At 41.7% G+C, this 23777-nt stretch overlaps 1 protein-coding gene across 3 annotated transcripts in view; it reads right to left on the bottom strand.

Moving 5' to 3' along the window:
- FLT1 (fms related receptor tyrosine kinase 1) overlaps positions 1 to 23777 on the bottom strand; it is a 172824-nt gene that overhangs the window by 108061 nt on the left and 40986 nt on the right. For all 3 annotated transcript variants that reach the window (XM_067713588.1, XM_067713590.1, XM_067713589.1), the window contains exons 4-10: positions 14166 to 14290; positions 10343 to 10505; positions 10098 to 10234; positions 7064 to 7238; positions 5950 to 6067; positions 3693 to 3862; positions 3166 to 3325 (exon numbers count right to left, since the gene is read on the bottom strand). In XM_067713588.1, coding sequence (XP_067569689.1) covers positions 3166 to 3325; positions 3693 to 3862; positions 5950 to 6067; positions 7064 to 7238; positions 10098 to 10234; positions 10343 to 10505; positions 14166 to 14290 — 1048 coding nt within the window. The remainder of the gene's footprint in view (positions 1 to 3165; positions 3326 to 3692; positions 3863 to 5949; positions 6068 to 7063; positions 7239 to 10097; positions 10235 to 10342; positions 10506 to 14165; positions 14291 to 23777) is intronic.

Genomic DNA, 23777 nt, shown 5'->3' with positions numbered 1-23777 from the left:
TACACACATGTGAAAGGTACTGTAAGTTCACCATCCTTCTGTGTGCTCCCTGGGTTTATGCTCAGGCTGACATGGGGCAAGTTTAGGACAATCTATTTAAGGAGTCCCTGCTGGCTGCTAAGCATGAGAAAAGTCCCTCATTCGGTGCTAATAACTTATTTATTTTTTTTTAATTCAAAAGAAATCGTCTACTTCTACTACTTTACCACCCATATCTGCAGAAAAGTAAAAGGGGGGAAAGATTGTGCTGTATTTCCCCTCAGCTCATTACGTACATGAGTCTAAAAGTAAACCACCCCTGCCCCACCCTTACTCTTAATGTTTTATGAGAACAAATTCTAGGTGAATCAGAAACCACAGTGTTTAAAAATGTGGTAAGCTGCTGAGTTACGTTCTTTTTCAAAAAGGAGGAAGTTTCTGTTAAATTTATTTATGGCTCTTAATATCCACAAAGATGAACTAGTTGAGCAGTTGTTCTGATCGTTTTAAAAAATATTTATTGGATTCCAGAAAACTATACAATTTAAGTCTGAACTTCTTTACTTTAGACCCATTAACCTTGGGCCATATTAAACCAATTAATAATTTTGAGCTACTGAAAACATATACCTTCTAACCTCAAAACTAATGCTTTGGTTGTGGTCCTTATATAGAGCTACCCCTTAACTAGAGCCTCAAATTTAAATACCAAGAACTATTCTACATATTCAAGAGTAATGTGTATATATTAATCACCTAATCTCTTTTGACAATGATGTGCAGATACCACTCTGCAACTATGTACCATGTAACCCAGAATAAGTAAGATTTTAAAAATTCATGGAATGGAACATCCCTTATTCAAATGTCACTAAAATTCCTGTCTGCAACTGAAATTAAGTATATAAAATAGATTTTATATAAAATAGATTTATATAAAATAGATTTATATAAAATAGATTTATATAAAGACATATTTGAAAAATTTTAGTAGTAAAAGAGGGCTTCATTTACCTGTCAGTTTGAGCTTTTCTCTCTCTGCAGGGTAAAATCAAATTCTCCGATTTGCTTTCTAGTGCACAAAGGTCCCACATATCTTTCTGAAAATTATTTCTACGTTAAATGTACTGATTTAACCACCAAGCATCAAATCTGGACCTGACACAGGTAAGCTACTCAGTCTACTGACTTTAAAAATGAGAGCTTCTTAGGGATATGCACATTTCCTGCAGATAATTTCAAGCAACAATTTGAATCATCACTGAAAGAGTTAAAGCTTTCATTTCTGATCTGTCTTGTGATCGGTTAAAAAAGAAAGAATGCCTTTAACATTAAGAGAATAAGTCAAATGGTCAACAAACATTTACTGAAGATGTAAGGTACTGCTCTGAATTTTGAGAGAATTCCAAGAGGAATACGATATCCTTCCATGCCTCGGCAAGCTTACTCTATAACATGCGAGAAGGATCCCATACGCCACAAAGATATAAGAAGAGAGGTAACGTTTACAAAGTTTCGCTCCAGCTGACCTCATTCCCCAAACCATATTTTATTAGCATTATTCAAATCTAACTTTATAATATTATGTTCTATCACTCATAATTGTTATTTTCTCATAGTTACTAGCTCTAATCCTAAACAGAGCTGAAATTTTAGATTGGCTCCTGTCAAAACAAAAATTAAGAATATCTTAAAAAGGCTTATTCCATAAAAATTCAACCCTATACCTTTATCCAAACCTAACAGCTTAAGTTAGTTATTTTAAATTTATTTGCAAGTTAGGTTAGCACAAATACTTAAAGGGACAAGTCCATAAATATGGATGTCCAGCTCCAAATCAGCAAAATAAATAAAATCTCAGTACATCTCACTTTCTTTGGGGTTGAATGACCACAGTGGTAAAGAAGGTATTCAAGATATGCTTTTTCTTAGCAAATGCAAGATATTTCTGTTCTTAGCAAATGATTCACTTAGATGAGAAATCAGATGTGTGGAAACAGCTACTACTCAGGAATTCCGTAACTTACCAGTAACTTTCACGATCAGAATGATATGCCTTAAAATACTAAAACACAAGATGTGAAGACAAGTTGAAATTGCAGGAAGAATCTAGAAAACCAAACAGCCTCTTCCGTTTGTGCCAGAATTACGTCATATTTCTTTTTTATCAAGCTAATTAAAAAAAAAAACCCTGCAATTCTCCCAACCACTCTGCTAGTGGAATTAAAAGCAATAAAGAAAATATTTGGCCTAATGATAATTCTTGAGCAGTCTCAATACTATCTTACTTGATAGGAAGATAGTTGCACCTATCAATTCTATTCCTGTCCTTCAAATTTGCTCCCATGAACTATCATTAGTATCAATCCTCTAGACTAAACAGTAATGGAAAACAACAAACAGGGCTCGGTCATCAACAGGAAGCAAGGAAACACTGCACAGTTAACCAAGGGCAGGGCTGAATTCATTCAGCAGATACACCCTGAGCATCTGTGTGTGCCAGACACGGTGCCGGCCCCTAAAGACAGAGAGGTGCTGAATCAGCTCACAGCTTAGAGAAAAGACAAGCGTACGCACACCTTGTGATGTGACAGTGGTGTCAGCAAAGTGCTGTTCATGCTGAGGAGGGAGAAAGGGGGTCTGAATGAGAAAGTCTGGAGGGTGGGGAGGGTGACAGCCTTGTTGAGCCTGGAAAGATATAGGAGGACCTCCTAGGAAGCAGAAAATGCATGGAAGCTCATTTCTGACAGATGAAGGAACATGCTCAGAGCCTAGGAAAGGTAATGATCTTCAGCGGTGGGAAGATCTGATGCCATACTCGGTGCTTACAGAGTGGGAAATGGGGAGACCAGTGTAACTGATGCAGTGGTGGAGCCAAAGTCTGGGTGTTCTCGGTTGGAAAGCAAGAGATGCGAGTTCCAACCTGAGTTCCAAAGAACGACTCACAGGGCGACCTTCATTCTGTCCCTGTGCTCCTAGCCTTAAACTGTAAGCTAGAGAGAAAAATTAAGAAACGGTTAGACACGGGTAAGGAAGAAGAGTAGATATATTGCCTACCTTTTCCCAAGGCAGGGAAAGCCTTTGGCCCCAGTGGACCGCACATGCCATCTACCAGCTCCCATAAGACCCTTGAGTCCAGGGGTCAAAAAGTATTCGAAAGTTACTCAAGAAACGAACTGTCCCTACCTTGCTTTGGAATGATTATGGTTACAGGGATGCCAGAACCACGTGATGGTAGGTTGAGGGATACCGTAAATGGTGCAAGTCAGGATTTGTCTGCTGCCCAGTGGGTAGAGAGTCGGGTATGGAAACGATGATACAGCCTTTTCATAAATCTGGGGTTTCACTGAAAGGAGAAAATAGGACAGAGGTCAAGAGCTGTTCTCATGACTCCCTCCTGGACCACAGCGAAGGACCACATTCTCGCTGGTGTTGCTGTCAGGGAAACACACATGGACAGAACCCTCGGATTCGTCATTATAACGCCAACTGAAAAGCGTATGTACATTCCGACCACAATGTTAAAAAAAAAAAAATCATGTTGCTTCTGGAAGAGAGCAAGCAACCATGAAATAGTTGGGATGGGGAATAAGTGGTTTTTAAAACAATTTTTAAAAAAATTTTGCTTTCTTTGTTATACTGACTTTTGACACCAATTTTCACGAATTTCACCCCCCACCAGAACCAAAAGAAAGTCTGAACAGTGAACTTACCATTGACAATTAGAGTGGCAGTGAGGTTTTTTAACACATTTGACTGCTTTAGGCCCAGCAAGATCGTGTAATCCCCCGCATCTTCGGCAGTCACATCTTTGATGACTAACGCATAGCCACGAACCAAGTAGCGGGCAGATTTCTCAGTGGCTGGTAACCCATCTTTTAACCTGTGGTGAAGGGCACGATCAGTAAGTCATTTCACATGGCCTCTGCAATATCACCTTAACGTTGCCATTGAAGGATGTGAGATCCAGTTGAGACATCTTGAGCCTTAGATCCTCAATATTCATTTAAAACATTTAGACACTGACTTTTTAGTAAAGCCCAGTGGGATTTTTAGAAACACTTCACGTTGATTGGCAAAGAGGAAAGAAGTAAGCCGAAAGAAAGGCAAGTGACGGTTTCATGCACCCACACGGACGCGGGTCACCACTGTGACTTAAGTCTAACCTAGAAGCACAGGCGATTCCATCTGAGATGTTTTTCAGAGTTCTCCACGAGGCTCCATCAGCAATACCAGGGTCATTGTGAGTCAGATCAACTAGATCACTTCTCCAGATAAAAATAAAAATAGATTTTCCTATTGTGGCCTCATGTGGAGTTCTTATTAGTTATATAAATGGTCACACCAGTTGCCCTTTCATGAGCTCGAGTGAAACCAAGATTATCAAGGTTCTTTCCCATGGGGAAGAAAAGTGAAGGCAAAGAACTCAAACAAAAGGTATAAACTTAAACAATGTTTTTAAACTGCAGAGACAGACTTAATGCCTGGATGCCATGCAGCTGCATACAGAACTGGGAGCCAGGCTTGAAGGCTTGTCCTGGCTCTGCCACTGTGTGCCCTGAACTTATCCATTTCAGCCTCAGGTTCTCTGAGTTTCTCAAAGATCTCTTTCACTGTAAAATTCTAGGATTTCCTTACATGACTGTTCTTTCAATGGGCATTTTTCATCTGTTAGTAGGAGTTTACTGTGTCCTGCATAAAGCTGTCATATTAGGAACGGCATTGGTTCATAGTCATGCATGTGTTACATAGTCATGCAAATTCCCATTACTAGTGGGTCTCAGTTCCAAAGCAGCTAAAACGCCTATGCTCTATTTTGTGACTACAAATCCCATTCTACTATCCTTGAAATTATTTCCTCTAAACAAGTCAGTATCTTCAAAAACGGGTTGATATTTTTGGTTTGTTTTAGGTCCTTGCTACTTAGCTACTGAAGAAATCAGCAGTGTTGAACAGTTGGGGATACTCTCAGGTACTGAAAGAGGGAATGTACTTCCCTGAGCGATTCAATTCCTATTCAGGAATAATGTACATTCATAATATCTAAAAAGTTTCATAGTAAATTTCCTCTGAAACAAACAAAAAAATCTCCTTTCTACTGCGACGGCGTGAAGGGGCATAGCACGAAGTCTCATTTTCTCTTTATTTCCCTATTAACGATCTGAGGAAACTGAAAACAAATGCTACAGCCATATGATACTGAAAGCAAAACAAGCTACGGGTGATATCGTATGGGTTGTTTTCCTAATCAGTTTTGTACTCCTTGTTTAGAATGTGGTGGCGGGAGCCAAAGATCCTGGCGTTGCAAAATGATTTAACAAAATGACAGCAGATTATCAACAGATTACATTGTCTTACAGCAGGTATTGGGCTCGCATTAAAAAAGACCGCCTGAAGAGTTTCTGAATTTGCAAACTTCGAGCCAAAAACCCCTTAATTAGTTCAAGTAGGGCCATGAGTGCATCCCTGCCACTGAATAAGTCTTGTCTCTATTAATGTTTGTTTAATTTTAAAACAAGACTGGAACTTTCAGCCCAGCAGTATCTCAAAGAATTAATTTTCGATAAGAAGAGAATTATTATCCTCCTCACAAGGGCCCACTTCTTCAGGGTTAATAGAGCGTGTTACACACTAGAGATGCTTCCTAATCGTTGCTCATTGACATCATAGGAAGGTTGAGAGAGGCACAAATTTAGTCGCAGGGAGTGAATGACTAAACTGAAATGAGCACTCAGAAAAGGAATCCCTTGCTCCATCCTGTAATTTACATTATTTTCCTTCCCCTCCAGCCCTTCCCACCCACTCCCCTCCCAGCCCAGCAATCAGCCCAAGTTCTTAGTTCTTCACCGCTGTCTGGGAAGCTTTTCTTGATTTTTTTTTTTCTTTTCAGGAATTCAAGTCACTGGGCTCCTGCATCTTCCTACTGACAAAGCATATCTTAAGCCGCTAGGAACATAACTGTGAGCCTACCATACAACTTCTGGCGAGGGAAACGCCTTCACTTTCACAGAGAGCCGATAAGACCGCGTGCCAGCTACAGTCTCAAACACCTGCTGCTGTCGAGGTTTCACTGTGATGAATGCTTTATCTTCGAAAAGAGAAGTGATAAATCCATTAGAAAAGACTACATTTATGTAAACAAAAGAAAACCAAAAAAAAAAACGCCAACCCGCTGCCTCATTCAAGGAGGGTGCAACCAATGACTAAATAGAGCTGAATTAGGATCCAGGCCATCGCTGAGCTCAAATACCGATCAGTGAATAAAATCACTTCAAAGTACTCTAACTGGCTTAATACTTGCAAAATCAAGTCCCAGGGATATAAAAATCCAGTGGCAGGGCAGCAGAAATAAAACACCTTAAACACCTATACTGAAACAACAGAAGTATGAAGATACTTCTAAAAATCTACCCGGCCAATGTGAATACCACGGGAGAAGGTTGTTCCACGCCCTTCTAAAATAACGAATTTGATATAAGACATCAACTGGAGAAAGTCAAAAGAATATCAAAGGCCGTTGATAGAACGGTCCCCTGGTTTCTGCTCCTTACAAGTTTTTCTTTTCAGTGGTAGAAACAAATAAGGTTTATGAAAGATTCTAAAGAGGGTGAAGTATTTTCTTTACAGAATTTGCCTACTGGCACTGAGCAAAACTAGTAGGACTTCAGGAGCGTAAAACCAGAGACAGAAGAGCATCAATTCTAAATAATTTATCACAGCATCTTTTTCTCTAAATCAGTAGCAGTGCCTGAGAAATTTCTCCCAGAAAATGAAGGTAAAACGGACTGTATTTTTCTGTTTTGTTTATACGCAACACTAAATAAAGAATTTCACATAGATTCTAATGCCTGACTTATTAGCCACAATAAATTTGTAAGGAAAAGATTCTCTAGCCAGTGCAAAAGTATTACATTTAAAGAACACTTGATGTGATTTGCTCTTTGGCAGGGGCGCGGAGGGGGACAAAGTTGTATTTGTTCATGACAGTGTACCTCTTGGCCAAAAGAAAATTTACGTTTGTTTTTTTTTTTAATAGAACCCTCCAATTCTGCAATGATTAGAAAGCAGAGCATGGGTTGCTTACCATATATATGCACTGAGGTGTTAACAGATTTCAATGACGGGCCGCTTTTCACATGACAAATGTAAAGTCCTTTGTCTCTGTTCTGCACTTTGTCAATAAAAAGAATGCTGTAGAATACATTGTTGCGGGAATTGCGTCGGTCAATTCGTTGCCTTATAGAGGCTCTCTTATTTATCTAGAAAGAAAACGGGTAACAAACGTAGAAGGAGTCACTGTTTGCGCTCAGAGTTACAGCATTTCTCAGATGATTCCTCAGACTAATATTTTGCGCTAAGAGGCAAACCCGCCCAGAGCGAGATGCACACAACCGACATCTCTGTCTCGACGTGTTTCCAACACGCGCCGTGGCAGCACTGACTTAGCACTTCATTTTCCTCAAATGGACTTTCACACACGATATCTCAACAGTTTCTCACAAGCCAGGGAGATTGGCAGGGTTATTGCCCTTATTGTAGATGAAGAAATTGATGCATCAGAAACACTGGCCAGTGTAGCCTGGGAACTTGGGTCTTCTGAGTACAAATCTAACTCTTCCCTCTAGCACCTCCCTCTCTAACCAGTAACCTGTTCTCTAGGCAGTGGTATCCCACACAGACTCGGGCCATGATTAGTATCTGGATTAATCACAGGGTTTCTCTTAATACATCACCACGTGAGTTTTCTTTTGCTTCCTTTTAGAAATGAAGGGAAAGATTATGAATCCTGGCTACACCTATTAAGGCGTAATGATCCTAGTTTCATTATTTCCCGATTAGCGCAAGGCTTGCCAATATCTGCTAAATACCACGAAATGGGTCTGGGGGCCTGCAAAGCCATCAACAAGTTTAGCCAGCGATCTGCGGGGGGGGGGGAGGGTGCCGTCCTATGTTTGCAGGCGTCAGGCTCAGCGGTATAAACTGGCCACAGTGACCCACTCCTGGCTTTGCGAAGATGAGGTCACTGTGCTTTTTCCTTTCATTGTTCCTTCCTTTCTTTTCTTTCTTTTTTTTTTTTTAAGCATTGCATTTTATAACACATAATATGTTATTTCCTCCTCTCAGTTCGTCCCCGTGAGGAGGCATGGAAAAAGACTTTGGAAGCTGGTCAAACTAATCTCTGGGTCTTGAACTTAGCTCTCCTGTGTGCCACGCTGGATGAATTCTACCCACCTGTCCTTCTACTGCCCTGTTGGAACAGACACACGTTACGCCATTTTCTCCATTCTCAGCAGCGACCACAGAGAAGACATCGATCATAGCAATCAAAAATCAGAGATTCTGGGCTTCCCTGGTGGCGCAGTGGTTGGGAGTCCGCCTGCCTATGCGGGGGACGCGGGCTCGTGCCCCGGTCCGGGAGGATCCCACGTGCCGCGGAGCGACTGGGCCTGCGCGTCTGGAGCCTGTGCTCCGCAACGGGAGAGGCCACAGCAGTGAGAGGCCCACGTACCGCAAAAACAAAACAAAAAAACAAAAAACAAAAAAAACAGAGACTCTGTGCCCTGCATGAAAGACTGAGGGACCATCGGCAACTCTGTTCACGTCGGTATCACTTCTCCCTTCTCCCTTTGAGAAGGCTTTCCTTTCTCGAGTTCGAGTAACATTGGTATTGTTTCTGCCCTGGTGCCCTAAAACTGCCCCTGGGTTTCAGAACAGGGTCATCAGCACCGTCCAGCAGCCACGTGTGGCTATTTAAATTAAAATGAAACAAAATGTAAAATTCGGCTCCTCAGTCCCGCAAGCCACATTCCACGTGCTATTAGGCATAGGTGGCTAGTGGTTAGCGTTTCAGACCACTTCCATCACAGCAAGTTCCACTGGACAGCACCATTTTCGAAGGTTATGGGCATTCAGCAGATGTACTACCATACTCTCACTTACAGCAGCAACACTGACAGGGTACACGTTTCTTCCCTCGTTCCATGTATTGAGTATATGATTTCCATCAAAACCCAGAATAATTTATTGCTACAATAATATACAAGTCGTACCATTTTTATTTCAATGAAACAATACCATTTTCTAGAAAATACCTTATGACTGATGAGTCAATGTGTCCCTACAGGGCACTTGTGGTACCGTTTTGTTGCTAAGTTATTCTGTTTTCATAGCAAGAAACGTATATATTGTACAGCACAGGGAATAGAGCCCAATATTTTCTAATACCTGTAAATAGAGTATAATCTATAAAAATTTTGAATCACTATGTTGTACACCTGAAACGAGGATAACATTGTAAATCAACTATACCTCAATTAAAAAAAAAAAAGCTCGGGACTGATGCATTAATCTTAATTATACATGCATAATTTAATCATAAGCTAACTTCGTGACTGGGCCGTCTGAATGACGTAACAAGTGATTTACCTGGGATATGCCACATGAATCACATAGACATACAAGAAATGGGGCTGGAACCACTTTCAGATGTTTCTTAACAGTTTATCAGAGATTCCCCGCCTATACGTTTTTAAAACAATGATTGTTTGCAAGGATGTTTAATTTGAATGGGAACACAACTCAGCCTTCATTCTTCTCATTTTTCTGAAGGGCAGAATTGCTCCTTTGTCACTTAACAAGTGGAATATTGGATGGCTGGGTTGTATTATCTTTTCCAAACATGCTCCAATCAGGTGCCTGCGTGTCTGCCAGTCTCTTAAATTAATGCGCCGAGACGACAACTTTTTGTTGTTGTTTTTACAAAAGATAGTCCCTGCCTGGCATGTACTGATAAATTTCTCTCTCATCTCTAAATCCTAGAGAATCATTTCCAAGGATGAAACAATCCCCTTTTCCACCCAGAATCATGCAATAGAAATACCAGCCTATACACTTCAAAACAAAACCTCCAGACATCAAAAGACCGTATCTCTGCCTATCACACTCATGAAATGTCAGGCAAGGGAAGCACCCAAACCAAACCCACAGCTTCTTTATCGACTTGAACTGCCAGGAGTCAGAATATTCCGCTTTCTCCCACTTCAAAAACTCAGTTTAGCATTTCACTTGCTAAAACTAAATACTGTCCTATAGAAGAAATAGAAAAGTAGGTCACTCACTTGCCCAGGGTAACTCCAGGTCATCTGAACTCTTGTGTTCAAGGGAGTGGTGGCCGTGCAGTTGAGGGTGAGAGCATGACCTCTAAGTAATCTGACTGGCCTTGGCGTGCTGATTTGGACGTCTGTGATTGTGTTGGCTGCAAGCATAAGAAGTCACAGTTTTAAAAAAAAAAATCAACGTTTCATTAAGCAGATAAACCCTTGAGTATTCCGGCTTATGCTCATGCTTTTGGAACATCACTTACTTTGTCGAAGTGTGAGATAGTTTGTCTTGTACTCATGTCCGTTGACTGTTGTTTCACAGGTCAGAAGCCCTATTTCTTTGTATGTTGCATTTGATATTATAAAGCCCTTCCTACTGTCCCACGTTATTCTTTTTCCATCAGGGATCAGAGTATCAAATGGAAACTGGAAAAAGAAGAAACATGCTTTCACAAAATCGTATTAGCGCTGTGGTAAGAGATTCCCTCATAGTTTGTGAAAATGTAATTTTTACCGCAAATGAGAATAGTGCAGGCAAAAACTCCAGGTTGGCATAATTGGTTCTTTAGTTTTCTTTGCATGTAGGAAACGATACATTAACTATGACAAGCAGGATAGTTTGTTATTAGTCTTAGCAAGAAGCTGCACCCCCCTAGGGTAGACCTAGTGGTCATGTCAGAATTCTAGCGGGAGTGCCCGTATCTCTTTGGCCTCTGGGAATCTCTGTAATAAACTGGCCTGATACTCAATAGAAAAATTAATTAGGATTTTTTCCATTAGGGCTGCCAGGTTATCCTCTTGGTCTCATCATCGGGAGCTTTTAACAAGCCATACCTTGTCCTCTCATTTTGCATGATCTGTTAGAGGTGGCTGTCTTAAAAGGACTGTACATAATTCCTGGTCCCCCAAGATTCATAGCATTAACTTGGCACTCACTGGGGTTATCCCTCTGGGGAAGACTGAGGGTACTGACTCTGCACCTGGAAGGGAAGCGCCCAGAAGCAGAGGCTCCTGACGGTGAAGAGAGCCGAAAACGGACGTGAGGCCAGAGACAGTTATGAACGAAGTGCTCGCAAATTCCTAGACGTATTCCCAAACACAGCGAGGCCGAACAGAAGTAAAGAGCCCACGATTTGATTCTCTGCTTATGCCTTCTCCTATATATCAAGGACTTAATTTACACCTTCTACCTTGGGATTAGACTTTGTAAAGGACCACTGTCTCATAGAGCAGCCCAGCCAAATTCCCGTGAGGCCAGATTGGCAGCCAACTCCAGAGGCAGTGGTCTGACAACTGCTTTTAGCCCCAGCTGGACAAGGGGGAAAAAAAATCAGATCACCTTCTCACAACAGATTATAAAGATTCATAGAATTAACTGCCATAAGGAAGTTTCAAATCTTTTCTATCTTCTTTAAAAAAGCACACACCTGGGCTTCCCTGGTGGCGCGGTGGTTGCGAGTCCACCTGCCGATGCAGGGGACATGGGTTCGTGCCGCGGTCTGGGAAGATCCCACATGCCGCAGAGCGGCTGGGCCCGTGAGCCATGGCCGCTGAGCCTGCGCGTCCGGAGCCTGTGCTCCACAACGGGAGAGGCCCGCGTACCGCGCAAAAAAAAAAAAAAAAAAGCACACACCTTACATCGCTCTATCCACAATATCCTTTAGATATACTGCTTGCGGAAGGAGCGAATCTGACCGGGATTTGTGATCTGATGGCAGAGATTTCTACTCCAAAAGCACTGGTTGCCTCTCCCAGTGAATATGTCTGCATTGGTGTATGTTACCAGAGCGTTACGTGGGTTTGACGTGAATTGCATCCTGTTTATGAAGAACTGAAAGCAATTAAAGGATGCATTTCATGTTTTAGTAAATTAGGATGCTACCTGTAAACTTAGGAATGCCCTGCATTCCGTCGGGGGGGAAAAGGAACCTTCTGACTGGGTACAAACTATTAAAGGAAAAACTCAGAAAAATATAAGTCAGGGATTGAAATCTGGGATGCTTTAAAAACATGTGAAAACGAGCACGTGCTGAACCTACAAGAAAGGTTGGCTGATGGACTTGGTCTGCACAACTTAAAAATACATCAAATTTTCCTCTGAAGTGTTTCTCTTACTCTATCCGTTACTGCCACTAGTTGTAGTTCATTGACAAAGTCACTTTCTTTCTAGCTGACGAGAGCTAAAATAGCAAAAGACTACAAAGCCCATCAGCTGTGGCAGGGTGTGTGTCATAAAGGGGCAGACAGATGGGCAGTCCGGAGACACTGCTGAACAGGGAGGCTTGTCTCTAGCTGACCGGGGCTCTGCTGAAGCAGGCATAGGAAAAGGCGGGAGCAGCAAGTTAGAAGAGAAAGGACAGTAAGAGAAAAGGAAGGGAACGATCTTCTGTCAATTTCATGTCAGCATATATGTGTAATAGGTTAGAATATTTTCAAAATATATGTGATAAACCAAAATCCTGGTTAGAATGTTATGCTTCTCTCCCTTTTTATTTTGTATTATAGATCAGGGTGGGAAAACACAGAAAATAAGCTTTCCCTCCCAAAATGTTTGCAGGTGGGAATTCGGGAAAGTTCCTCAAACAGACAAGCGATCTGCATTAGGGCGAAGAGGCAAGGGGTGTGCATGAAAAGAGAAGTTTCATATCCTCATGATTTGTTCCATGTCAGTCACAGACCAATTATCATCTCGGACTCAGAGGGGTAATGGCAGGCTATGGAAAACGTCACGATAATAAATCGATTATTGGGCATTAAACTCTTGGATACGTAACGTGAACAGCTAATCCTTGAACAGGCCTTACCTGTCCCAGGCGTGATCCTGAGGGCCTCCGAGCACCTCATGTAGCCTTCCTAACAGTCAGGTGAGGTGGGTGCCCCTGTAACCTCTCCCATCTCTCCATGGAGGGCACTGATGTGGAGGGAGGTCTGATAACTTGCCCATTTTCCAGCGGGTTAAGTGGTAGTGGCGGGGGTGGGGGGTTGCAGAAAGAATCCAGGTGGTGTGGCCCCAGCCTCTGCTCTGAACCACTCTGCCCCTCTTCCTATGCAAACTAAACCATGAGCAAAGGATGGCAGGAACACGGAGGAAGAAGACAGGACACGGGCTCCAATGCCCAGTGTGGCCTGTGGCCTGGACGTCCCTAACTCCCTGGGAACCTTAGTTTTTTCTTCCACCAAGTGAGTGTGACCCCGCTGGCATTTCCAGCTCCAACATACTACAATTTTATATTTCCTGGCGATGATACCCAGTTGTCATGGGAGCCGGGACCTGTCACTGATGGACTACATTGAAGATTTAAATCAACAACTTGGGGGAGTGAATGCAAGGGGAGAAGACAGGGAGACACACTACCTCTACGTGACGGGCAGCGCTCGGTGCTGCCTTGGGACAGCCTACACTTTTCCTCTGAAAGCTCTAAGCTCCCCGGACCCACTAGAGTTTTCCACGTGGGAAGTTTTTATCCAACTCTCAGACTCAGCACACGCCTAAAGTTACTGCAGCTGGCATGTCACATTTTAGGGCTTTTGTCTTTATTACATTTTACTCCGAATCTTTTTCCTTCTCTACATGCACAATTCACAACATAATATGAAAAAAAATCTCATTTATAGCTTTTTTTTTTCCCCTAAGAGGTTAAATTTGGATGCCCGTCAGAAGATAAGCCTTTTGTTACAAGGACCAGCCCAACTCAAACCGAAGCAAGAGTTCTCAAATGCCTGTCGAGTCAGGTACCCTGCCTGACAGTTCTTCCTTCAGCAAAAACCTGCATTAGTGATTCGTACACACAATAGAATTGGTTTTCCTGACACGTACAGACATTCAAATTTGTGGCAATACATAAAAATGGTCACGATTGTAGTTCTTTCATTATTCACGTAGATTTACACTCAAGACATTATCCTTTTAGTCCATGTAAGTACACGCAGGGGGATAACGCCTAACACTTACATAGTAAAAAGCCGTTACAGAAAAGTCCGCCGAGAAAGCCCACCTGTCTGTAAGATAACTATTCCAGAGAGAGAAAACAACTCAAAATTCACTTGCAGTAAAAGGCTTGTGAGAGTAGCACTACTCATTTTTACCTTTTTTAAAGTAACAGTGATGTTGGGTGATGTAACCCGGCAGGGGATGACGACCTCCTTTCCTTCGGTCATATTTACAATTTCCGGGATTTCACTGTGCATCTCTAAGAAAGGTCTACCTGTATCTGAACAAGAAAATGAAAATACATAAACATAAACGATCGTATTAGGAACACGCAGACACTGCAGCTGGCGAGGCAGCACGGGCACCACCAGTTACATCATTCTCCTTTCGTGTAACCCATAAATCCACGTTCTTCTCTCGGAATCTGGTGTTTCTGTTTCTCTAAGAAAACCGAATTCCTTATTCAGGTCTCAGCCTTCCGTCAGGGAGCCCTGATGCCCTACTTTGCAATTGTGACCTGGGGGGTGGGGGGAACAGTAAAGGTGAATATTCTGCATAAACTTCTTTCCACAGCTATGCTAAGTGCCTCAGGAAGCGCCCTCCAGAGCCTTTGTAAGAAGTCAGAGGGGGCGGGTACAAGGGTCCTCTGTCTTTGGAGCACAGATGACGGCGGATAGCGGCAAGTGAGGTGTCAAGTTGGAGAGAGGATTAGCATTTGAATGACAGAAGCACATGCCTTCGCCGTTTTCTAGAGCTTAATGGCAGCCTAATAAGATGAGAAGGTCCCAGCTACTTCGGGGGAGGGGGCGGGCTAAAGGCAGGAGAAGCAGTGCGAATACCGCATTTATTTCACGTGTATGTGACATCCGTTTGTTTAGCCTGCACTGCACATCTACTAACAGCAAAGCAGGCGGAAGTGACACAAAGAGGTCTGGAAAGGGCTTTACCTCATCACCGAGAGACCACCCTTCAAAGTATGGCATTGCCAACTACATATAATTGGCACTTGCCGTCTACCTTTACAAGGATTGAATCATGAGCCGCCGCAGCTGCTGAACCTCAACACCCCCTGAAAGGAGTTCAGGGTGGAGATCAGGAATGAGGCGCTCCGTGCTCTGGGAAAAACTGGCAGAACAGGTCTTCAGATAGTTAGATATTTTAGGAGCCCAATTTTTGCATCTCCTTGTATCTAGAAAAGCACTAAAATCCTTCAAGGTGACGCCTGCTCCTCGTGACTAGCAGAAACCTTCTGCCAAAAATATGCGCTTGATCGCATGTACTCCCTCTTCACACCGAAATCACATATACACCGACCTTCTCCCCTATCTCTTTGGAGCTGTTTCTCAGAGCTACCTGAAATGCTGACCCCGGGCTATAGTCTTCATTTTTGCCCCAGATGAAACTTAATTCACAGCTCTCACGTTGTGCATTTGTTTTCAGTCGACAGAATTTTGCCAGTCTCAGGACCACCCGAGCGGCTTCCCTGCGATACCTCTGGAGACCGGAATGAGCATCCTTCCAGAAACATTCTCACGGTGCACTGTGCCCTTGCCCTTGGGACTCCACTGACAACGATCTCTTCAGGAGATACTGTGCTCTCCGCTTCTCCCCTGGCTCCAGCCTTCTATGCCCAGATGGAAAGAAGTCCTGTGAGGACTCTCTGTCTGGACCCTCCCCTGCTTGCTATGGTCTAGGAAGCTCATCCTGGATGCTGAATGGAGGACGAAGTGGAGAAAAACAAGAGTATGAAGGAGGCCACGGCTGCCTGGACTAAATGGGGGCTGCAGACATGGTTATGGATTGAACTTTGTCCCCACCCCCAAAATGATATGTTCTACCCCCCCCCACCAGTACTTCAGAATGTGACCTCATTTGGGTCAAATAGGGTCACTGCCAATAGAATTACTTCAGTTAAGTAGGGTGGGCCCCTAATCCAATCTGCCTGGTGTCCATATAAGAAGATGGCCATGTGAGGACAGGCACACGGGGAGAATGCCACGTGGGGACAAAGCAGAAGTGGAGCGATGCAGCTGCAGGTCAAGGATCGCCGGCTGCCAAGGATCGCCACCCCCCGAAGGTAAGGAGAGCCAAAGAAGGATCCCCTACGGGCTTCAGAGTGAGCACGGCCCTGCTGCCATCTTGAGTTTCTAGAATGTGAGACAATAAAGATTTGTAGTTTTAAACCCTCCCCCCCCCCAAAAAAAAGTGACAATGCTGTAGCCTGCTGAAGGTGAGAGAGTGTGACATACACTAGAGGGGGCCCTAGAGAGACGGATGCCCTGAGACACAGATCCCTACTGGTCCTCTGGGAAGCCTCGCTGGGCCAGCCCTTCCTGCTTCTACCCTCTCCGCCCCAGCCCATCTCAGCGGCTTTGTCAACGTCCCCAGGACTCTCCTCTTAGAGCACTTATAACACTTCTTCTCTGGCTACACACGGGATGATGAATTCCTAGGACAGGAAACAGACCATATTCATCTCTGCCTCGTGTGTATTAAGTGAATGAATGAACACATGAATGAATTGCTCTCCAACCCTGTCACTTTACAGATGAGAAAACAGAGGCCTAAACAAGTATAGTGCCTTGTCTCGCTGTGAACAGAGCCAGGCCCAGAGGCCAGTTTCTCCTGAGCGCCAGCCCAGGGCTCCTTCCCTGCCCCCATCCCCTCATCACCGGGCCCGCCTCTCCCCATCATAGGAAGGGCCTTCTTGGCAATTGTCTTTCAGAGATAGGATGATTGTCTCAGTTCCCATGTGCTATGTCACACTACCCAGTGTTGGAGGAATTCTGAGAGGTCGCTCACCGAGGGACAGGGCTGGGTGGGGGCAGGCTTTGGGACGGGCCCAGCATGAGGCTCAGAGTCGGGCTGGATGGGTGGCGGGGAGGCAACAGATCTTGGTTAAGAGCACACATTTTGGAGAATTCCCTGGCGGTCCAGTGGTTAGGACTCTGTGCTTTCACTGCTGCTGAGGGCGCGGGTTCAATCCCTGGTCCGGGAAAGCCGCAAAGTGTGGCCAAAAAAAAAAAAAAAAAGCACACACTTTACAGCCGGGGTTCTGTCCCTTCCTAGCTGTGAGACTGTGGGAAAACCGTTTTACCCTCTGTGCCCCATTTGTAACATCTGCCTCAAAGGGTTACTATGAGGCTGACATGAATTCATACGTGTAAAGTGCTTAGAATTTTACCTGGCAGAGAGTACAATGCTATGTATGTGTTAGCCGTTAATTTTCTTCTTCTTATGAGAGATTTGAACTTAAGGAGAGAGGGCAGTTAGGATATATGGAAATCCTAAATCATACTTATGATCTGAACTATAAAAAGTACAAATCTATATTCATATAATGGCATAGAAAAAAGGCAAAGTGAATACACTAAAATGTTAGCAATGATTATCTTTGAGTGTTACGGGTTGTTATTATTTTCTTATTTATCTTCTGTATTTGTCAGATTTTCCAGAATGCTCATGTATTATTTTATAATAAGATTTTAAATTATTGCATTTAAGTCTCAAATTCTAAAGCACCATCCAGTTTTACTTGAGGAAAACTATACATTTTGTCCCTGATTTAATTCGGTTTTGCCCACTATACTAGAAGGAGGCATTAACTACCACATTTGTAGTTACAGGTCTATTAGGAAGGCTCAGTGGGTGTAGCATCTGGAGAGAGGAAAAGTTAATTATACAGAGACAAAGATTCACTTATCAGCACGAAATTCCTCCCCTGAATAAAATTGCTGAGCTAGACATCCAGGCAGGGACTATTGGGATTTGATCATTCCTTTCCTTCCTCCTGTGAGTCTATATTTTTGTCTCCTTTGTGAGTCCCAAGGTAAACACAAACACCAGGAAATGGTTTAATTCACGTAACCAAACGGTAAATCCTTCACATTTAATTTACTGTCTCCTTAAGCAACTATTTTCAACAAAGGACACTGGCATAAAAAGTTCCTGCAGGAAACAGGAGACCTCAGTGCAGTCATTTTTAGGCCCATGAATGCCAACCCCAAATGAAAACAGAAGCGGCTAATGCAACGTGCCTTTGAATTTCGTCTTTCCCTTGCTCACTTTGGATCCCTCAAACACTTGAATTTTATGATAGCTACCGGCCTTTAAAAGCCGATTCCAATTTTAGCACTGGGCCCACTGTTCAGAAATATCAGAACTTCAATGATTTGTGTCCGTCCCAGCACAATTCAAAACACATCATCTGTAGCACAGTTAATCGCGGCATTTTAAACCCGCTATGTTTGCAAGGGAGCTTATGCCTGTACATCCACACCCACACACCCACACACAGAATATTCTCCAGGCTTATTAATAGTATATTTCCTCTGCAATTTGTTTCAAGGAAGGGCTAAGAATGAACTTGCCTGACATATTATAATACAAACATTTTTTGTTTTGTAGGACCACAGTTACAGAAGAGGTCAAGGTTCCATTAATATCACCAGTAAAACCACTTACTACTCCCAAAGGACGCATTTGTCTTTGTCACAGAATTAAAAATGACTTCCAAACCCAGCCAGCGCTGCAGAGTGGTTTCCTGAGACCAAATTGGCTGGCTGTCGAAAGAGTGAGGAAGAGCTGCTCCAGAGATTGCTGGTGTACCCGCGGTGCAGACACACTGTCACCAGGGACTCATGCCAACACCAGCGACGGGGAGGTCATGCCACCCACCCCTCTCTGAACTCTTAGAACTCAAAGCAGTGACAGGAAACTGGCACAGAATATGAGGTTTTCTCATCCAGTGGGAGTAGCTGGGCTGTCATCCTTCAGGACAACAAGCAGGCTAGGACATAGGGAAAGATCAAACAGGGATCCTTGTTCAGGATGGTATTACGTGTTTTTTCCTTTTAAAATCTGTAATCACTCTGGCACATCAGGGCACGCAGACACAGAGGCCCCAGCAATGCAATCCTCATGCCACTCCATTCCCCAATGGCATCGCCTGGGAGTTCTTCTACTGGGTTTGGAGCAAGTGAATGACCCAAGGATTTGAGGGAGCTTTTCAGACTTGAAGAGAAGTTCGGGAGTAAACATCTTGCTTCCTAGCACTTGTTCATTCCCATGATGTTCATAAACTTTTTCTTGATTTGCGTTCCCTTTAATTTCATTTTCCTTACCTATAAGTCCTGGTCAGAAGGACTCCTAGTTATTTTCAAGGAGGATGTGATTTTAATTTACTGAGGACGAAGCGAAGAAGATAAGAAACTAATTAACCAATCCCACGAAAAGGATTCTACCTGGACACGAGAGTTTTCACAACGCGCAAGTCTTTGCGTTGTGGACCATTCTTAGTGCTCAAGTAGAGTTTGTTGACAGGTGACATAGTTCATTTGAAACATGAGCCAAAAAAAAAAAAAGAAAGAAAGAAAGGAGGCAATTTCTTCTTGACTTTCATTGCCCATCAAAGCTTTTGAGAATTCAAAAAAGAGCTTTGGAGCAACCACAAGAAAGCTGAAATAGCTATACTAATATTATGTAAAATAAACTTTAAAACAAAGTATGTTACTAGAGATAAAGAGGGCATTTTGTAATAATGATAGGGTCAATCCAGCAGGAAGATATAATAATTATAAATATATATGCAACTAACAGAGCGCCAAAATACATGAAGGAAAAACTGACAGAATTGAAGAAAATAGAAAAGTCAACAATAGAAGATGAAGATTTCAATAATGGACAGAACAACTAGACAGATGATTGAAAAGGAAATAGAGGACTTGAACAACACATAACCAACTAGACTTAACAGATATAAACAGAACACTCCACCCATCACAGCAGGACATACATTCTTCTCAAGTGCACATGGAACATTCCCCAGGATAAACTACATACTAGGTCATAAAACAAACTTCAATAAATTTAAAAGGATATAAATAACACAAAGTATGTTCTCTAACTACAGTGGAATGAAATTAGAAACGAATAAGTGAAAGAAACTTGAGAAACTCACAAATATTTGGAAATTAAATAACACACTCCTAAGTACCTAATGAATCAAAAAAGAAATCAAAAGGAAAATTAGAAAATACTTTGCGAATGAAAATAAAGACACAACATACCAAAACTTATGGGATGGAGCTAAAACAATGTTTACAGGGAAATTTACAGTGGTATGCCTATGTTGAAAAAGGAGAGAGATTTCAAGTCAATAACTATCTTCTACCTTAGAACTCTAGGTAAGGAACAGCAACCTAAACCTAAAGAAAAGAGAAGGGAGGAAATAATAATAAAGATTAGAGTGGAAATTAGCAAACCAGAGAACAGAAAAAACAATAGAAAAAATTCCATGAAACCAAAAGCTAGTTTTTTGAAAAGACGAACACAATCGACAAACCTTTTGCCAGACAAGCCAAGAGAAAAGACAAACTAATAAAATCAGAAAAGAAACTGTAGATATTACTACAAACATTACTAAAATAAAAAAAAGCATTATAAAGGAATAGTATAATTGCATGCCAATAAATTAGATACCAGATGAAGTGGACAAGTTCCTAGAAAGACAAAAACTACTGAAACTAGCTCAGCAAGAAACAACCTGAATATACCTGTAAGTAAAGAGATTAAATTAGTAATCAAAACACTGTCTACAAAGAAAAACCCAGGCCCAGATGGCAAGTGAATTCTATCAGACATTTAAAGAACTAATACCAATTCTTCACAAACTTTTCTTAAAAAATAGAAGAGAAGGGAAAACTTCCCAATTCATTTTATGAGGCCAGTATTACCCTGACACCAAAACCAAAGACATCACAAGGAAACTACAGGTCAATATCTTTTATGAATGTGGATGCAAAAAACTCAACAAATTCCTAACAAACTCATTATATATAAAAGAATTATGTACCATAACCAAGTGGAATTTGTTCCAGGAATGCAAGGTTGGTTTAACCTCCAAAAATCAGTGTCATTAATATACCATATCAATACAATAAAAAACAAAACCTACATGATCATTTCACAAGGTGGAGAAAAAGCAGTTGACAAAATCCAAACCCCTTTCATGATAAACACAGTCAACAAACTAGGAATAGAAGGGAACTTCCTCAATCTGATAACGGGCATACACCAAAAAAACCTAACAGCTAACATCACACTTAATGGTTAAATACTGGATGCTTTCCCCCTAGGATTAGGTACAAGACAAGGTTGTCCACTCTCATCAGTTCTATTCAACATTGCACTAGGGCTTCAATGGCTATAATGGCTATTATGAAAAATGCTGCAATAAACATTCCAGCCAGTGCAATTAGGCAAGAAAAAGAAATAAAGGGCACCCAGATTTGAAAGGAATAAATTTTCTCTATTTTCAAATGACATGATTTGTATATAGAAAATCCTAAGGAATCTACTAAAAAACTATCAATTGGAACTAGTAAATGAGTTCAGCAAGATTTCAGGATTCAAGATCAATAAACAAAAAAGAATTATGTACCTCTATGTACTTGCAATGAACAATCTGAAAATAAAAATTTTAAAATTCGTTTAAAATAGCATCAAAAAGAATAAAACACTTAGGAATATACTTAACAAAAGAAGTGTGAAACTTATACTTTGAAAACTGCAAAATGTTGTGGAAAGAAATTAAGGCTCTAAAGAATTGGAAAATCTCCAATGTTCGTGAACTGGAAGACTTAATATTGTTAAGACGGCAGTGCTCCTCAAATTTATCTGTAGCTTCCACACAATCCCTATCAGAACGCCAGCTGACTTCTTTGTAGAAATTGACAAGCTCATTCTAAAATTCAGAATTGAAAGGGATCCAGAAGTGCCAAAACAATCTTGAAAAAGAACAAAGTCGGAGGACTTGGTCTTCTCAATTTCAAGAGTTACTACTAAAACTATAAACAACAATGATTAAGACAGGATGGTACTGGCATAAGGACAGACATATAGATCAGCGGGGTAGACTAAGAGTCCAGAAATAAGCCCACGAGTCCATGGTCAGTTGGTTTTCGACAAGGCTGCCAAGACCATTCAATGGGGAAAGATCTGTCTTTTCAACAAATGGTGCTGGGGCAACTCCACGTGCAAGAAAATAGAATTGGACTTTCACGTCACACCGTATATAAGTATGAACTCGAAATGTATCAAAGGATTACGTTTAAGAGGTAAAACTGTAAAACTCTTAAAAGAAAGCACAGAGGTAAATCTTCATGATCTCAGATTTGGCACCGGATTCTTATATATGATACAAGCAACAAACGAAAGAAACAGATCAACTGGACTTCATCAAAATTTAAAACTTTTGTGCTTCAAAGAATACTATCAAGAAAGTGAATGCCCAGAATGTGAGAAAATATTTGAAACGTATGTATCTGATAAGAGATTTGTATCTAGAATATATATTTAAATATCTAGAATACGTTAAAATCTAGACATAGATATATGTATCTTAATACATTTCTCTAAATTATATGTCTAAAGTATAAAATATATAATATATATTTATAATATATAACTATATAAAATATATTTATATTAACAACAAAAAGTTGAAGAACTCTTACAACTCAGTAACAAAGACAACCCAATTAAAAAAACAGAAAAGGGATCTGAATAGACATTTCTTCAGAGAAGATGTACAAATAATCAATGAGCACATGAAAAGACGCTCAGCATCGCAAGCCATCAGGGAAATGCACATCGAATCCACAATGAGATACTGCCTCATATGCACTAGGATGGCTACGACAGAAAGAAATGATAACAATTATGGGTGAGAATTTAGAGAAACTGGAACCCTCCTAAGCTGCTGGTGGGAACGTAAAATGGTACAGCCACGTTTGGAAATCGTTAAGCATACAGTTACCACGTGACCTGGCATTTCCTCCCCTAGGTATCTACCCTAGAGAATAAAAACTTATATACACACAAAAACTTGTATAACGAATGTTTACTGCAACATTATTCATAATAGCCAAAAGACGGAAACAATTCAAATGTCCATCTACTGATAAATGGATAGCTAAAACGTGGGAGACCCGTACCATACAGTGGAATATTATTTGGCAATTTAAAACAATGAAGTGCTGATGAGAACCTGCTGTATAGCACAGGGAACTCCACTCCACTTCGCTGTACAGTAGAAACTAACAACACTGTAAAACAATTATACCCCAATTAAAAAAATAAAGGAAGTGCTGATACATAGTACAGCACAAATGAACCTCAAAACATTATGCTGAGTGAAAGAAGCCAGCACATATATGTGAACACTGGTGATGTGGTAATGGCTACGTATGTCTGTCCGTGTGCTAAAGAAAATTAAACTGTACAATTTAAAAAGCTGAATTGTATGGTATGTGAATGATATCTCAAAAAGCATATTTTGAAAGAAAACAGAACTTTGGGCTCTTTCTCAGAAATGGTGACCCACTGTTTCCTGAGCTGGAACGGTTCCTGAAGATTATCCAGTGCAAACTCCTTACCTTATGGGTCTTTTCAACCTTTCTCTCCCATTCCCGTTTACATTCAAGGAGGCCACTCACCAAAAAAAAATGGAATTTTCTCCTGTGACAAAGTCTTTTTTTTTTTTTTTTTTGCCGTACGTGGGCCTCTCACCGCTGTGGGCTCTATCATTGCAGAGCACAGGCTCCGGACGCACAGGCTCAGCAGCCATGGCTCACGGGCCCAGCCGCTCCGTGGCATGTGGGATCTTCCCAGACCGGGGCACGAACTCGTGTCCCCTGTATCGGCAGGCGGACTCTCAACCACTGCACCACCAGGGAAGCCCTACAAAGTCATTTTGATTGTAAACA

This window comes from Pseudorca crassidens, chromosome 18 (assembly GCF_039906515.1).
Source record: "Pseudorca crassidens isolate mPseCra1 chromosome 18, mPseCra1.hap1, whole genome shotgun sequence".
Lineage (NCBI taxonomy): Eukaryota > Metazoa > Chordata > Mammalia > Artiodactyla > Delphinidae > Pseudorca > Pseudorca crassidens.
The sequence above is the reverse complement of the archived record's forward strand: the minus strand, read 5'-3'. Positions and strand labels throughout refer to the sequence as shown.